This window comes from Varanus komodoensis, unplaced genomic scaffold (assembly GCF_004798865.1).
Source record: "Varanus komodoensis strain SLA01 unplaced genomic scaffold, ASM479886v1 scaffold1, whole genome shotgun sequence".
Lineage (NCBI taxonomy): Eukaryota > Metazoa > Chordata > Lepidosauria > Squamata > Varanidae > Varanus > Varanus komodoensis.
Window position 1 is genome coordinate 96842297 of NW_025335268.1, and position 17285 is coordinate 96859581.

Genomic DNA, 17285 nt, shown 5'->3' on the forward strand with positions numbered 1-17285 from the left:
AAATTGACGTATATTGGTACAGAAACCCCGCATTTCATATATACAGTGGGGGTCCGAAGCCATATTGTTGGGGGGGGGGGAACCCTGGGATCACAGTGGCTTGCTCAGTGAAAATAGCTATGAGGAAGCAGCAATGGGAATGGTCAAATTCTGTGCTAGGGACTATTAGGACAGGAACTGAAAATGAAACTGTTACTGTGGCAACAGCCTTACACAAATCTATGGTGCAGCACTATTTAGAATTCTCTGTGCAGTTTGGTTGACTTGTCCCAAAAATCATACTGTAAAGATGGAAAAGGGAAAACAAAAGATGACAGAGAGCAGGACCATGCCTTCCAAACAAGGCTGTCAAGGCTTCTTAGGTGGGAAACATAAATAAGGGGGGAAATGTAAAGACATTTACAAAATTATACCCAATAGCAAGTGTTTTAAGTTTTTCTCCTTATCAGGATCAGCTGATGGAAGTAATTGGAAGTAGTTTCAGGCCAACTAAAAGTATTTCCCAGAACTCTAAAGAGAAAGTGCCACCATTCTCTATCAATAGTTAGAGTCATGTTGGTTACATGAAATCTCAGGGTTCAGAGGTAATTTGCCTCTAAGTATCAATTGCTGGGCAGCAGAAGCAACAGGGTGACTGATGCTACAAAAGATGGGGCATTTGGTCTGATATAACACAGTGCTTGAGAGCTCACTTCATGGTAGTTTTATCCCCTCTCATCAGCTCTAGCCAAAATAGCCAGTGGTAAAGAACACTGGAACTTATAATCCAAAACATTTCAAAAGTACCACCCTGGGAAAGACGGTTTTAGACTGACTGATGCTGCTGTCAAGATGAAATGCCAAGCAACCCAGTAGGGTCATGAAAGCTGGGCCAGTCCTCAGCATGGTCTCTGATAACATCACCCACTGCAGCTGCTACATCTTTGAATCCATTCTGAGGTTTTCCACTGTCCCCGCTGGATTCCTAACTACAAGCAGAACTAGCTGTTATCACAGAATCAAAGCCAGAGAAAAGCAGCATCTGCTACTAGGGTATGTTGGATGTGGTGCAATTTCATCAGGTTGGGTTGAGCTCAGCAAAGCTGGTCTACATGGAACCACTGTTACTCCACAAGCACCATTCATACAGTCTGCAAAGAGGTGTCAGAAGAGTCAAGAAAACAGTACTTGACCCTGCACTTGAGTTATGTACTTTCATTTGGAAAACAACAACAACCACCACAACTACAAAAGTTTATTAGGTGACCTACTGAGCAAACTAATGGACTGGTGAAATATGCTGGATATAGCTGCAGGCAGTTGTGCTCTCCCTCTGAAATGTATGAGATGGCAATGCTGTGCTGTACTAAAGTTAAATAAGGTGAAATAGGTCTATCTTAAATTTACTAAAGGCTCATAGAAAAACAATGCCAATAACTTACTGTTTATGTTGCATTTTGCAATGCTTCACAGATTATCTCAGAGATCCTTCCAACAGAGTAAGGTGAGCTAGGGTACTTAATCCCCTATTGCCCATGGACTGAGCTGTGAGAGACCAATCTGATTGTATAGTAGCTCTGTCCAGCTCCACTTTAGGTTTGTACTTTTTTCTATAACGTTGCTTTCCTTTTAAAACCCTGCCATCTCTCACTCAGGAAGGGCTGCTGCTGCTCCTCTCTCCCAGAACACAACTAGATATTGCTGGCTATCTAGGGTGGCCCCTGTGGTAGGGATGTTCCCAATCTTATTGGTCAATGGGCACACCTGGATTTTTGTGGGAGTGCTGTGGGTGCTCCCACAAAATGGCTGCCACAGAGAGCATGGCCCATCACAAAACATTAATTGCCAGCAAGTACGTAAAAAAGAAAGATAAATTATGCAAGCACAAGGCAGAGCAAGAGAGTGAGTCCCAAAGCACACAGCCACTCTGGTGAGCCCAAATAAGGATGGTGCTGATGAAATAGTGCTTTGCCTTGCAGCAAGCCATCCTCCCTTTTCTTCTTGAACTGTAAAAAAATCTGGGGGGTGGGGGGGGGGGAATCAAGTAAATGCTGGTGGGCACCAAGAGCTGCATATAGGCATGACTTTGGAGACCTCAGCCTCAGGGCAGCAGGGGCAGAACCACCATGAGCCCACTTAAGCAGCCTTCTCTTGCTGCCCCACAGGGATGCTGCTGCTCGGCACAACTGTATCCTGTGAAGTCTGGGAGGTTTCAGTCTTATCCCTTCCCCAGCACACCCAAGAAATCACAGCTCCTTTGCCACATATTCCATAAAAGGGATGTGCCAAGACCAGGATCGCTATTCCATCTCAGAGAAGCCAAGATCAAACAGTGTTGTGGAAACCAGCAAGTTCACTGCAAGCTGTTTTTTGTTTCTGCCATTACTCTTGCAGGATGCCGATTACCAGACAGGTGAAATAAATGTGGAAGAAACTCTCTCAGGGTAAGAGAAGAAATGTTAGACAGATAAACAGACTCTAACCCAAATTCAGACATGGCCATTCCCCTAGATTTCACATGCATGTCATGCCAACTGAAACTATTGGTGTAGTTCTAGAGACTGCTGATGCCAGCAGAGTGCAATTTACATTAGTGTAGCATCACACTGGATACTGTCCATGCACAGCAGAAGAGTTGCCTGGGCCACAGGCTGTTCATTCCCAGCTTCTGAAACTACTCAACTGCTTTGTACCAGCAGTGTGTCATTCAAAAGGCTGGCTTGCAGGACTTTTAAAAGTTCTCCGTGGAGGCATCTATTTGTTTTCACCACTGTTCAAAGACATTACAATTCAGAAGCAAAGGTGTTTCCTTATTCCAGTTGGTTGCCTTGCCCCTCTGTATCATCATGGCACATTCACCCTTTGTTACATTGGCTGTGGACTGTTGATTATGACTGAGTCCAGGAAACAGAGGAGTTGGAAGAATCCCCAGAGGTCATTCAAGGAAATCCAAGTTCTGAAGAAGAACTAAACCATGGCCATTCATGACCAAAGTTCACCTGTTTGCCTTTTTAAACCTTTAAATCTGATTCTCCAGTGGAGGGGAGTGAAAAATCATATTTACACTTGAAACAAGATCTGATTCTATGAACTGAATTTTGGGGAAATCTGGGTTTTATAAAGAAGCTTGCTACCTACCTCTAGTGCATGCTTCAAGGCATCTGAATGGAAACTGACACCCTCAACGGACCTGCTCCCTTGATGAGTCCACTTTCGCACATCCACTGTCACCAGCATCTACTGCTCCTCCTCCTCCCCACCCCACTATTGACTGGGCGGGAGTAAGAGTGCAGGGACCAAGCAGGTTGCAATGGTAAAAAGAGAAGCACTAGGGGTTTCTTATGAGCAGCCCTCTACTAGCCAAGTGCCTCGGCAAATCTCTGAACATACCTACTCGGCCCTGGCCCTGTCTACCCTCTTGAAAGCGCAGTTAAGCATCTTACCCTTCCTTGTGTCTACCTGATGCCCTCCTGTAGACAGAAAAGTAACCATCCAGAAGGACAACTTAATTCTTGACCCAAGTCAGTGGCACCTTCAGCCATGCCCCAGGGGGGAGGTCATTCAGACAAACCCAACAGACCTCTGTGGTTCCTGTTTATCGATCAACCTTTTATATATAAATATAATTCCCATTTAAATAGATTTCTCTCTTTTTACAACAATTGGAAAACCAAACAATCAACGCCAACCCACCCACCCACCCCAAAAAAGACAACAATCAGAACAGGAGATGAGTGTGGAGTCTGTGGCGGCTCCGGAGGGCCGCTCCGGAGGTAGTTGCTGAGTCATAACACTGATCATGTCGGATCAGGGAACAGAAGTCACACGGGGTAAAGGAACCAGTTCAGCCAAGGGAGCTCCTGTCCCCTGCTACACAGAGCTCTCGTCCAGCTTTTCCACCAGCTGTGTGTGTTTCCGCTTCTCCAGGATCTTGCTCAGCTCCTCTGTGAAGGAATTGTAGAGGGGTGATGTGCACGGCTCCTCGTTCTGCCGCAGGAGCATGTAGCTGTTGCCGTTCATCTTGCGCAACATGTTCGGCAAGGTGGGGATGCCATTGGTGAACTCTGCGGGGAGTGGAGGGGGCGGCGGCGGGGGGATGGGGGGGGCTTCCTTGGACGGTGACACTAAGGTGGGGGCTTCCCCAGGGATGATCTGCAGGCAGCCATCAGGAAAGATGCTGAGCTCCTCCTCTGCCTCCTCCTGCCTTCCTTTGCCCAAGCAGTTGGATGAGACAGTCTGCAGCTCCACACTGGGGGTCTGGGGGACCCCCAGACTGTATTTTCCCCTGTGTTTCTGTGCACAGTAAACGTAGGAGAGCACCACGCTGAGGACCACGCACAATCCAGTCAGCACTGTGATGACTGCAATGTAGATAAATGTCTTGTCCCCGTACGCATGGGTGGCAGCATGCCAGGATGGATGCGACATCGTGTGCACCGGCTGCTTGGGCAGCACAGTTAGGGCATAGCTGGCCACCAAGGCCTGGAGGCCATTCTCCTTGGCATAGCAGCGGTATTCCCCGCCATCTTCAAGCTGGGTGTCCGTCAACAGCAGCCCGTCCACCCCGAGGCGGAAGCGGTCCTGCCCCTCCTTGTCCAGCAACTCTGTGCCATTCACCAGCCATGCGGCCTGCGCCAAGTTGGATGCTTGCTCACAGGGCAAGAGCACATCATCTCCACGCAGCACTGTCCGTTTCTTCTGCGTGGCAGTGGCTGTGGCTACAGGAAACAAAAGCAAGAACAACTGGTAAGGGCTCCTGCTCTGCACCACCTAAGCAGCAGAAATTGAGGTGTCCCAGACTCCTGCGAGTCCCTTGGACTGCAAGGCAATCAAACTGGTCAGTGCTAGAGGAGATCAACCCTGACTGCTCTTTAGAAGGCCAGATCCTGAAGATGAAACTCAAATACTTTGGCCACCTAATGAGAAGGAAGGACTCCCTGGAGAAGAGCCTAATGCTGGGAACAATACATGGCAAAAGAAGAAGGGGACGGCAGAGGATGAGGTGGCTAGATGGAGTCACTGAGGCAGTTGGTGTGAGCTTAGGTGGACTCCGGGAGATGGCGGAGGACAGGAAGGCCTGGAGAATGTTGTCCATGGGGTTGCGATGGGTCGGACATGACTTTGCAGCTAACAACAACAACAGTACAGCATGATTTCATATTAAGGAAGTGTCTCACAGAGGGAGATGAGACAACCAAGGGATGTGAGAAAGTCTACCATTCTGAAATTGTCAGTGTTGATTCTTTCTTTTTAAAAAAACAATAGACCCAGCAAATATCTAGTCCTTGCAGAAAAGGAGGGAAACCTGCAGGCACTATCCAAAGAGCCCTGAGTTGGTATAAGCACTGTTTCTCATGGTTTACAGATGGGTAATACCCCATGCTGTTCCATTTGATATCCCTCTTCCAGACTTATTATAACTTACGATGCACAGGGCTCCTATTTCCAAGCTCTTCTCTAACTCTGCTCTCTTGCAAAAACAACACAGGAGAATGTAATTCTGACAAAAACAGAAACACAGAGAGCAACTAAAGGTATGCATATTTAGGCACAATTTTATTTTGTGGATATCATCTGGTGGGAGTGTTGTTATTTTGCACAGAATCCTATGCTGGAGATAACCAGTGATTTCAGAAAACTGGACTTGGAAGTGTGCATGGGAAGGACAGGAAAGCACATTGCTTGCATTTCCTCAGAAGTACCTGAAAATGAGTGTGCCATTCATCTCTGGCAATCATTCTGTTGCCCTTCCAGGAGGAGCAAGAAACCTAGGAAGGGACAGAACTGGAAACTTACCCTTGCCAGAGTCATTCTGGCAGCCCATGTTGCCATGCAGCACGTCCTGAATCAAGAGAGACCTGGGCAAGATAAGCAGGATGTTGATCAGTGGGGAAAGGTCAGCAGTCAAAAGATACTGAGTCTCAGGAACCTGCAGGACACAGCTGATGAAATCTATGGGCATGAATACACTCATGTGTAAACTCTAACATGCTCCCACAAATGCACACTGAGTCATTCCATAAGCACAGCTGCACACCCAATGCACACACTGGTATCACACAGGCATGTGTGCACAGTGAGCACACAGTCACAGCAACAAGATAGAGATATCTCCAGGGTGATACCTTTAACTGGGGCATGAAGCTGCAGCTTCTCAGCTGTGTTCCTGATCTTAGAGAATATTATTTAGGGAACCCCAACCCAAGTTCAAGCTTGCATTTGTGACTATTTTTTTTTAAGTTGCCTATTTAAAATTGACATTTAGTAATTTTAAGATTCATATGGAGTTTGGACAACTCCTTTATACTTCTGTGCTATGTTTTTATTATAGTACTACATTCTGGTAGTTTGTGCCTTGTGCTTTTATAGTTAAAACAGTTCATTTTTAGTATTTTCTTATTCCTGTAGGCCACTTAGAGCTTCTTTCTGGTTATGCAAGATTTCAGTCTGACAAACCTAATCTAAATTTTATGAGACACCAAAATACCCTGAGACTCAAAGCAAAGGACTCATGTCAGATACGCTCTTCTAATGTGGGTGGGAAAAGGCAGCACGCTGTCAAGTCGACACACACACACAGTATGACTTTACAGTTGAATAGGCAGAAACCTCCATTTGCACTGGCAGCTGTCCATGTCAGGGCCCAATTCAAAGTGATGCTATTAATATTCTATGTACTAAATAGCTTGGGAGGAGATTACCTGATGGATCATTTTCTCCCATATATACTTGCCCAGACCCTAAGACCTTGCTTAGCAGTGCCTCCCTGAAAGCCCCTGCAGGTGGCCATTAAAGAGGTAAGGCAGGTGGCTTCCAGGAAGAAGGCCTTCTCTGATTGTGGAATGAGCTTCCCAGAGAGGCTCTCCTGACACATATGTTGTGCTCTTTATGGTGCCAGGTGAAAACCTTTCTGTTTTCCTATGCTTTTTAGTCTTTCAGTTTCAGTTGTTTTAAATGTGTTACTGTATTTTAAAGCTTTGTATTACTGCTAGGCTTTACTTGATTTCTGCTTGTATTTTATGCCATTCTTTTATTTTTTTAAATATATTTGCTGTTGTATTATATGTCTTAATTATTGTGAACCACTGAGAGAACTTTGGCAATTGGGCAATATACAGATATGTCCGTCCTTCCTTCCTTCCTTCCTTCCTTCCTTCCTTCCTTCCTTCCTTCCTACAAAAGCCTCGAGCATTAGTAATGCCATACCAAAACCCCAGGTTCACCATAGGTCCTGGCCCCATGCTCTTCCTATTCCTTGCTCTCTGGACTATTTCCAGTTCCATTTCTCATACCTGTTCTGCATCCCAGCAAGCTCTCGGCAGCTCTCACCATCCCAGCCACAGTATGGATCCCGGGCCAGGATACAATCAAAGCAGGACGTGTATCGCTTGCAGCTGGACAGCGGTAGCTGCAAGACTCCATTCTGGGCCCCCACATACAGACTCCTCTGCAAAGAGAACATGGAGAGGAACTATCTTGAGCACAGATCCTATGCACCATTACTGTGGATCCAGCTGGTCACAGCCTGCCCAGCTACAGAAGCAAGGAATCACAGGCTACAGAGGCAAGGAACCAGTGGTTAAAAAGCAACATGTAGTGCAATGCTTCAAGGCCTAGGTTACGAGGCAGAATTGGAAATGTGCCACCACTTCAGCAACAACCCAGAACTGTAGTGCCAAAGGTTAGCCCGAGACCACCAATATGCCACATCCTCTGCAGGATCAGGGTGCTTGTCTACCTCTAAGCAGCTACTGAGATGGAATCAAAGAAGCTGCAACATTTTAGGATGCAATCCTATGCATGCCTGGGTAGAAAAAAAAGTCTAGCGATTCCCAGCACTCTCAGCCAGCCTAGGGAACTCTGGGAGTTGCAGGACTAGAACTTTTTCTTGTACTTGCATAGGATTGTGCCCTTAATGAACTGGTGACAGGACGCTGCAGCACTGGTGTTTTTCCAGCAGAGGGAAGCAGTGAAACACAGCAAGGACCTGGCCTTGCGCATGCAGCTACTTAAGCCTTGTGGCTCATCCTACATTCTTTCCTTGGACAAGAGGCAGGAAAGGTAGGTTGCTTACCTGTAACTGTCGTTCTTTGCGTGATCATCTGTACATTTACACATACAGGCTCTGCATGCAGGAGTGCAGCCTGTTCAGGAAGAGTCCGAGCCAATGAGTATTTGGCAGGAACCTCTGTATTTATATAGAGGCCCATATGGGACAGTGGGTCACACATGGCAGTGGTGGCCTGGGCTGCAGTTTGCCTTGATGGGGCTACAATCAGCCAGTAGTCCGAATGTGGGTAGACCTGGACCCCTTGTAGGCAGAGGTGGGTGCAGACTACTCCCATGTACTTTGTATAAATATGCAGTGCTGTTTTAAGGCCAAAGGGGAAGACAGTGAACTGGAAGGCCTCATTCCTGACCTGGAAGCAGAGGAAGCACCTGTAGGACTCCTTGATGGTCATATGGAAGTAGGCATCCTTCAGGTCCACCAAAGTGAACCATTCTCCTCCTCGCAGCAGCAGGAGAAAATTTTGTAACTTGACTGTGCAGAACTTCCTGGGTCTCATGAGGTGGCTGATGCCTCTCAGGTCCAGGAAAGGCCACAGTCCCCCGTCCTTCAGTACCATGAAGTATCTGGAGGAAAACTCCTGGCTGGTTTTGGGGCTTATGCGTGCAATGGCTCCTTTTTGCAGCAAGGAGCCGATCTCTTCCAAGAGAGAAGAGAACAAAGGGGGTTGAACAACAAAGGGCGTTGTGTCCCTGATAGTATTAAGAGGTGGAAGGTCCTTGAATTTGATCCTGTAACCATGGCTGAATGATTGAAAGGGTCCAGGAGTCCAAGGTGATCTCAGCCCAAGGGTGGGAAAAGGGTCTGAGCCAGTGGCCAAAGGTGGGTGGCTGGGGGTGGACAGCTAGTGGTCAAACTCACAGTTGTCTTCTGGCAACATTTGGGCCCTGAGGGCCCTGGTGAGTGTCGGGGGGGGGGGATTCCTTTGTCTAGGCTGGGGAACTGATCTACGCCTCAGGGCAGAAGAGGCCTGGGCTCTGGGTTGATACAGCTAGCTAGGGCGGTGCAGGTGGGGCACAGTGTCTGGGTTGCAGTGTCTGGTTCAGACCCATCCTCTGGGCACTCTTCCTGGCCTTCTGGACCAAGTCCATCTGCTCATCCATGCCCACATTGAACATGCCCTCCCGTCAAAGGTCATGTCCTCTATTTGGGCCCATGCTTTGGTCCAGATGACTGGAGCCAGGTGTATCATTGAAGGCCTATCACCCCGGCCATATTCCTTGCACAGTACTCCACTTGATGCCTGACTGTGTGGATCGCCTGGTGGCTTAGCCAGTCTCTCATGTCACTGGCCAGGTCCTGTGATTCACTCAGGAGGGATTCGCATAGGGAGGTGATCCTGTTCCACAGCATAAGGTGGCACATAGCCATGGTGGCGTAGTAATTCTCCACCTGAAGGGCCAGTACGACAGAAGAGTAAAAGTGGTATCCTACTGAGTCTAGGCAGCAGACTTCTTTATTGCTGGCATGAAGTGGTCCCCCCAGAAGATGCCAGGGCTGGCTCCACAATGATGGAGTTGGTGCATGGGTGCTGGAACAGGAATGGCGCATCCTACTTCTGCACCTGGTACATATTCTCAAGCCTCTTAGGTATCGAGGCTATGCAGACAGGGGATTTCCATTTCTGTCATACTGATTCCATCAGTGTAGTCAGCAAGGTTATGGCCATTGGGCCCATGGTTTCTGCATAAACTGCCTTGAACACCTGGGTTCCCGCTACGTGTTCAGCCCCAGACTGTGTGCCCTCTACTGGACTTGCTCAGAGACCATTCCCAGATCTTCCAACAACAAAGGTTCATCTAGGGAGGCCACTGTTGCATCCGATGAAGGCTCAGAACATTGGGTCAGTGAAATGAGCAGGACTCTGGGTCAGATGGGTAGCCACCAGAATCCGATGCTTGAGACCAAGGCCTGAAGGTCAATGGGCTACCAGTACCTGTGCAGTGGTAAGCACTGAGTTCTGGCATCTTTTGCAGGCCTGAATGTTGACAGTCTCAGTTTGGGCTGAGGGGCCTTGGCACATCAGGGCTCTGTCCCATGATCATGGTAAAAATCCTTGTAATGGTCCCTCCTTTATGGGGGCATCAACCAGTCGAATCTGCAGTCCCATGTGGAGACAGGTGAGTGGGAACGGAACTTAGGCCAGTCAAGTTCGATGGAGTGGGCTTTGCTTGGAATCAGTGAAGGAGAGGCATTCCTTGGTCCTGAGGCAACAGAAGCTGCTCACTGCCTAGGCAGACAGGAGTCCCTTAGCTCCCCCTCCAAAAATGATGTAGTCAGGGCCACCAAGCATGTAGGTGCTGCAGCCACCTGGACATCTTGGTGCCAGCAAGAGATGGTGATTGAGACCAGGCTTGTGTTCTGTGTCTAAGATATGCAGGGTGTCAGTAGGGGGTGTCTTGTCATGGCAATTAAGTCTTAGAGCATTCTGCATCATCTTTGGATTTCAATGCATTGGCCATTTTGGAGGCCCTCACCTTTTTCACCAATTTCTTGACCTTGTCAATCTTTGACAAATGGTCCACCCAGGAAATGGCTGAAGAGGGTCTATCCATCACTGCAGGAGGTGCAGAAGAAGCCAGGGGCACTAATGTTAACGGTTGCTCTCATGGACAAGGGAGAAGCCAGTCCCATGGAGGGCTCTGCTCCTGAGCTCCACTGTCAGGTTGTCAGCCCTGTGCTTTCCCACCTGCTCAGTAAATGCCTGGCAGTGGTAGCAGGACTCCACCACGTGGATCTCTTCCAGACAGAAGAGACAGAGCAAGTGTCTGTCAGTCAGCAGTAGTCTGCTGCCACAGTGCAAACATTTTCTAAATGGAGCTTTGAGTGCCCTTGTGGGGTTGGGAAGGTGAGACAAAGCAGGGAGGGGAGAGCACGAGGCATTGAGCGCTAGAGGAAAGTGGAGCGATATAAGAGTATGAGGAAAGTGTGAAAAAAGAATTTGAGAAGAGGGGGTTTTAGACAGAGAGGAGAAGGCCCACAGAGAGAAGGCAAGTGAACAGGTATGAGGAGCAGAGGAGGAACTTCCTGATGTACCCAAGAAGTTGGTCAAAGAAGAACTGAGGACCAGGCGGATGCCCCTCCCTCACACCAGGATCTACCCAGGGAGGAGCTCCCACCAAATAATAATTAGCTTTGGAATCTTCCCAAATAGGCTCCACGCATATGTTCAGAGCCCATACGTGTGATGCACAGAGACTGGGCTAATCTTATGTCCGACGCAGGAAAAGTAGGCAACACCTGTGAGTCAGGCTGATGGGTAAAACAGGAACAGGACCAGTCAGTAAAAAGGGTAGGAACCCCAGGAATGTCCCAGAGCTGGAGATAGTCCAAAGAGAAGTGGTAGGCACAGTGAATAACCTTCCCTGGCCAGGTGTCCTCCAGGTGTCAGACTTCGATTCTCCAGTTAGCAAGTTTTAGAGGCAAGATGCCTTCACCATGTAACCAGACCAATGAGCCTTAAGCTTGGTCACAGTGAAAAGGATCCATGGACCAAGCCAGCAATAGGGCTGCTACCTTTTTGCAGATGGGAACACAGCATTTGCTCCCATGGGAGTTCAGCCCATATCCATGGACTTGCTGCCTGTCAGGTCAGTTGTTAGAACATGAAAACCAGAGCACAAAGTGGCAATCCTAGCCAAGAAGTAATGGGGGGACATCTGGAAGCTAGGGAGGAAAATAGGTAAACTTGGATTGCAAAGGGCCTCACGGAGGACATGTCAGCATCCTCCAGAATGCATGCTGGGAAAAGGAACAAACCCTTGGGCAGGAGAAACTTTGCTAATGCGGGGGCCAATACACACCCTTAAGGCACTGCTTTATCTAGAGTTACCCAATTGGTTGAGACAGCAGGAAACAAAATTTAAGAAACATCCACCCACATTCCACACAGTAATTTTTTGACCGGAGAAAGCAAGGTACAGGAAAGAACCACATTGTGACAGAATGTTTCCTCATATTAATAGTTCTCTGTCACTGAAGGTGGGCAGGAAAGGTAACGACTGCACTTTACTCTCTTATCTGGGTGCTCCGTGACACAGAGGTTTGCTAACACGAGGCATCAGCTTGTGTCACAGAGCTTTGTTTCCTCACCTGACACAAGATTCCTTGCATCATATGCTTAGTTGCAACCTTTCCTATGCACTGATATTTAACAAAATGGCTGGGTATGCACCTTCACTCAAGAAAAGTGACAATGTGGCTTTCTTTTCCCTGCTTGGCATGTGCCAGTCACATGCTGCATGATTTTTCTAACTACCTTTGCAGCACGTGGATCACTATGCTATCTGAACATATCGATATTCATGATAGGGAGTGGCCTCCAAGCCACTGCAGAGCCCTGCAAGAAGCCATGGATTCTGGAGGGGTTTCAAAGCCACCCCTGCTGTACACCAAGCCAGGTCCAGATGACATGGTGATTTCTGTGCCACAAAGGTAGTTTGGCAAATCATATAGTGTGTGACTGGCACATGCCAAGCAGGAAAAAGAAGCCACTGTGACTTTGCCCAGTGATCATGCAAACCCAGCCAATGTGTGACTCTTAGGGCACTGCACCCCAAAGATGCTTTTTTCTGGCGGGGGTGATGGAGAGACTGAAACTAGTAGTACCTGCTGTTTAGAAATGATGAGGTTCTCCACAGGCTGTGCGACTCGGAAGACCTGAATCTCTTCTATGATGTGGACCATGGAACCAATAATCATGGCCTTGTGAATCCAGCCATTACCTGGTCAAAGGCAATAAATGTTAAAAAGGGCAAGAGAAAAATTATCCATACAGTCTCATGCATGAGCCATGACAGGAAAAATGAACGTGCTTGGCCAGCCCTGGTTGTATTCCTGAATCTGGCTGGTAGGTGCAAGGATGCATCCATTCCCAGATGCACAAGAGAAAGAAGTGTGCTTGAATAATGCACAGCTTGTCTATACTGTAAGGGATAGTATAGGGTAGTGCATGCAACAGTTCCTCCCTGCAATAGCTTCCCCATCTCCTCTCCTCTCCAAAATACAAGGAACTATGCTTCTCTGAGAGCAGCTAACAGAATTCTAAACACCATCCAATCTCACCCCCTCCAATTTTGGGAGTTCCACTGTGAAACTTCGGTGTAAGTCACCTTTCATTCTGCTCAGTGCAAATTCTCAATTATTAAAAAGGAAGCAAACTCTGATTTGATGGGGCAGGGAAAGGTTGTCATTAATGATTTTTTTTGTTAAGAGAAGATAACAGACAGACATCAGATAAAGCATTCAGCCTGCCTGAAGCAGGGAAGCGGCAAAGCAGAAGAAGGGATTTGATTCTCAGGCTATACATATAAGGAGGCATGAAGCAAAGATTGGAGAAGGTAGAGCACAGCCTGTCTACAAAAATCTTTTTTGCAGCTGATTAGGGCAACATGATGACTGTCGGTCAAAACTGAGTCACGCAGAGTGGGGTTCTAGTCCCCACTCAGCTATGGAGCCAACTGGGTGACTTTGGGCCAGTCACAGACCCTCAGCCCAGTCAACCTCACAGGATTGTTGTTTTGGGAATAAGAATGAGAGCAGGAGGCGAAGAATGTTGTAAGCCAGTTTGAGTTCTTCAAAACAGAAGGCAAGATGTAAATCTAATAAATGAGTGAATGAATGAATTTACAATGGGTGCTTTCCAGATGTTTTGGACTAAAACTTCCATCACTGCAGCCAACCTGGCAAAGCTCAAACTATCTGAAAGGCACCCGGCTGCCTATGTCTGGCTTAAGGGAGTCTCCTACCACCCACAAAACTCCAGCTGCTTCTCCTGCTAAAAAGCAGATATTTGTCAATACAGTTTAGAAGGCTCACCCACTCTCAACATTCCAATATAACAGAGTTAGGCAACTTGAGGTCTTCTGGATGCTTGGCTGTGACTCCCAATAACCCTTACCATCAGCTGTGTTGATGAGAGCTATGGTTCAAGAACATCTAGAGGGCCACAACTTGTCCATCCCTTGATAGAAGGTTAAGGGAGCAGATGGCAAATCCCCTGCATTTCCTGAGGTATGTGGATAAAAGTGCATGCACGTGGACACACACTGAATCCAGGCAAACCCACCTGTTCCCAAGAAGAGGATATCATATTCCTGCCCATTCAGGGCCTGGACTCTGTCTACTGCTATTTGGGTATAGATGGCATTTTTCTTCACCAGCAGCGGGCCCCCATCAGCCGGTTTTACCTCTTCATACATCAGTGGATGGAGCTTGATAAAATCCAGTACACTGTTGGGCAAGTCCTGGGAGGAGTTGTAGCCTCGTCCACGAGCACGACTGGTAATGCACTGCAGTGGAAAAAGGGAATGAGTGACAAATGCAGCTTCGAGGATCTAACAATGGGTAAGCAAGCTCAAGTCCCTGCCCCAGCTCCACATGCCTGGTGCAAAGGGAAATCCCTTTGTTATCTCTGATCAGAGAGACTGGAGAAAAGCTGTGGATTCCCCTGAACTGCTTGTACAGAAAGGACCAGCCTGACTCAGCTGGCCATGCAGGAGCCGGATCCTGCAAACCCCGGCAAAGCCCTTTCTGTATGCAGACAGGCATGGCACTCAGGGCCCAGGAACTCCCTGCTCTCTGCTTGGAGAATTTGTTTTTGTTTTTTTTTTGTTTTGTTTTGTTTTTGTTTTTTGAAGTAGGTAGGGTTGGGGCAGATGATGTCATAGAGCAGAGGGGCTTGAGGGCAAGGGCCTATCCCCTAATATCATCTGGCCTGCCAACTAGATCCAGGGCAATAATCTGATCAAAAGCAGTTGCTCTCTTCTCCTCCAAGAGTGTTATACCCCAAAAAGATCCCCTGTGGTTGTATTGCACTGTATCACACTACAGCTAGCAGACTGAACTCTCCCTGCAGCAAATCTCCCTGTATACTCCAGATGAGCATATCAAGGAAAAGGCTAGCAAGGAATTGTCTTGTTTGGTGGACATGGAGATTTTTCCTCTGTAGAAACGCATTCTCATACAACCCCTTCATTGTAACGGTTATCTAATTTTTGTATACTGCCCTGAAGGCAGTCTATACATTTTTAAATAAAGCTCACCTAGAATTACACTATGCAGGGCTTTCTCCTTGTCTGCTTTAGCTCTGAGCCCCTGGGCTCCGCAGGACAGGCTTCACCAACACAGTGCTTAACAGGGGCTTTGGATAGCACCTCCCACCATTTGCAACCAGCCTGGCCATTTGTTTTATCTGAGTGAGAGGAAAAAGAAAACGACTTACTGATCCTGGCCGAGGCTCTGGCACCTCCCCACTGTACTGGGACCACTTGCGGGAAGAGTCCTGGTATTCCATGTAGGTTCCTTCAAAGGCTGCCCGTACCTCAGAGATGCTGTATCGGCAGACGACAGACACCTCCATGCTCCTCCTGAAATATGTGGGGGTAGGACCAGCTTACAGGCATGAAGCAATAGACCTCTTTCCGGTCTTTGTTAGTGAGAGGGACATTCCCTCAGGGACAAGCTGGCAAGCAGATTCATGACAGTGGTGAGGCCACAACCAGTGGTAGTCAGGGCAAGCCTCAAAGTGGCTGGGCTAGTTCCCTTTTCTTTCTCTCTGTCTGCCATCTTTTTCTGTCTCTGTCTCCATCTGTCTGTCCATCTCTCTTCCTCTTCACCCAACAGCCAAGCTCAGCATTGACATCCCACACCTGCAAGATGGACATGTTCATGGCCACCTTGAGTGTCATTTTTGGTACAAAGTTAGAATGTACTTATATAAAAATAAGCATGCTGTATCTGAGTCTGTGACTGGCATATAGCCATTGGAACTAGTAGCCATCAATAGCCTTACACCCCATGAATTTGCCTGCCTAGATTTTGCCTAGGGCTATGCCTACTGCAAGAATAAATCCTCCAAGAACTTGCCAGTGAGATATGCAATCCTAAGTTTCCAAAGGGTTGCCCACCCTGGTTTCAACCCTTTTCCTGTCAAATTTGGCAAGGCCATGAGCAAAATATCCCATACATTCAAAATAGTCCTTTGAGGCTCACTTGCCAGTGTTAATCAGCATAACATACAGCTTCCTTCCCACTGAGGGCCGTAGTTCTGTGGCTGCCCTCTTGATAAAAACAGAAATCTCCCACCAGATGACCAAAGTCACAACAACACAGTGGTGCTAATTAACTGAGCAGAACATACTAACCTAAACAGCTAACCCAACATTCCAAAGACTGGCTAAGATTTCTGCCTGGGCTGAATCCAGAAATGCTGAAGAAAAAGCTCAGCAGCTAACAGTTGCGGCAGACATCCAATTGTTCCTGTGAGCACAATGAGAATGACGGGGCCCATTCTTAGTCGCACCACCAACAGCCTCCTGCATATGCAGCTACGGTTGTTACTGTAGTCCACAGATGCTCACAGAGGACTTCCCCTACTAAAGTGCACTCAGTATCCCATGTGTTCCTTGTCCTTAGCCAGGAATGCTTCAGCCAACTCAATCAGTCTCAGGTGGCAAAATATGTACAAGGACAATAAGCGTTTTACTGACAATCAGAACTGTGTTCTGCCCACCTGCCCACCAGCAATCCCTAGACAGAGGGGCAAGAGAGATGGAGGAGTCATTAAAACCCAGCCAGCAAAAGAGACCTAGGCAACACAGCACTGAAAAAAGTGGAATGAACCCCATTTAGAAGTAGAGCACAAGAAATACCAGAGGAGGTCGAAGACAGTGTTGCCAGAGCCATAAGCAATCTAAGCAGCTAAGGTCCTGTTTACGATTAAGACTGATTGACATAGCCCGTTTCATTTTCAATGTGAGCTGACTTTCCTTGAATATTTAGAATGATACATGTGAATCATACGGACTGCATGGCAGAACACTTTCTTTGCACAGAAGAAGCCTCAGGTTTGATCTCCAGCTTCTTCAGCTAGCCCTAGGAAAGGCCCCTGTCTGAAGTCCTGGACAGCCACTATTAGCTCGTGTCAACAATGCTGGGCCAGATAGACCAATGGTCTGACTCAGCATAAGGCAGCTTCCACGTTCCTATGATAAGTAACTCCTCAAAAGTGGACTGAATTCATACTTGCTGTCTTGAAATCCGACATGAGTAGGTTGTGTAAATGTTCCCTCCTGGAAACCCCAAGCATGCAAGGCAAGTGCTCCTTGCTTCAATGCTCTACCTGCCTACTTGCGCTACGGTGCAGGATGCAAGGAGGCAGGATTAGAGCTGCACCAAGTGCTAAAGGGTACCATGGCACTCCTTGCAGTTTTCCGCTCCAATGCCTAGCAATCTTGAG

General features: G+C 47.7%; 1 protein-coding gene across 3 annotated transcripts in view; it reads right to left on the bottom strand.

The window, feature by feature from the left end:
- Window positions 1-3687: 3687 nt before the first annotated feature.
- Window positions 3688-17285, bottom strand: part of SEMA4G (semaphorin 4G) — a 93045-nt gene continuing 79447 nt past the window's right edge. For all 3 annotated transcript variants that reach the window (XM_044437367.1, XM_044437382.1, XM_044437375.1), the window contains 6 exons: window positions 15270-15414; window positions 14115-14337; window positions 12656-12771; window positions 7272-7426; window positions 5776-5837; window positions 3688-4697 (listed from right to left, as the gene is read on the bottom strand). In XM_044437367.1, the coding sequence (XP_044293302.1) occupies window positions 3850-4697; window positions 5776-5837; window positions 7272-7426; window positions 12656-12771; window positions 14115-14337; window positions 15270-15414 (1549 nt within the window). In that variant the 3' untranslated portion in view covers window positions 3688-3849. The remainder of the gene's footprint in view (window positions 4698-5775; window positions 5838-7271; window positions 7427-12655; window positions 12772-14114; window positions 14338-15269; window positions 15415-17285) is intronic.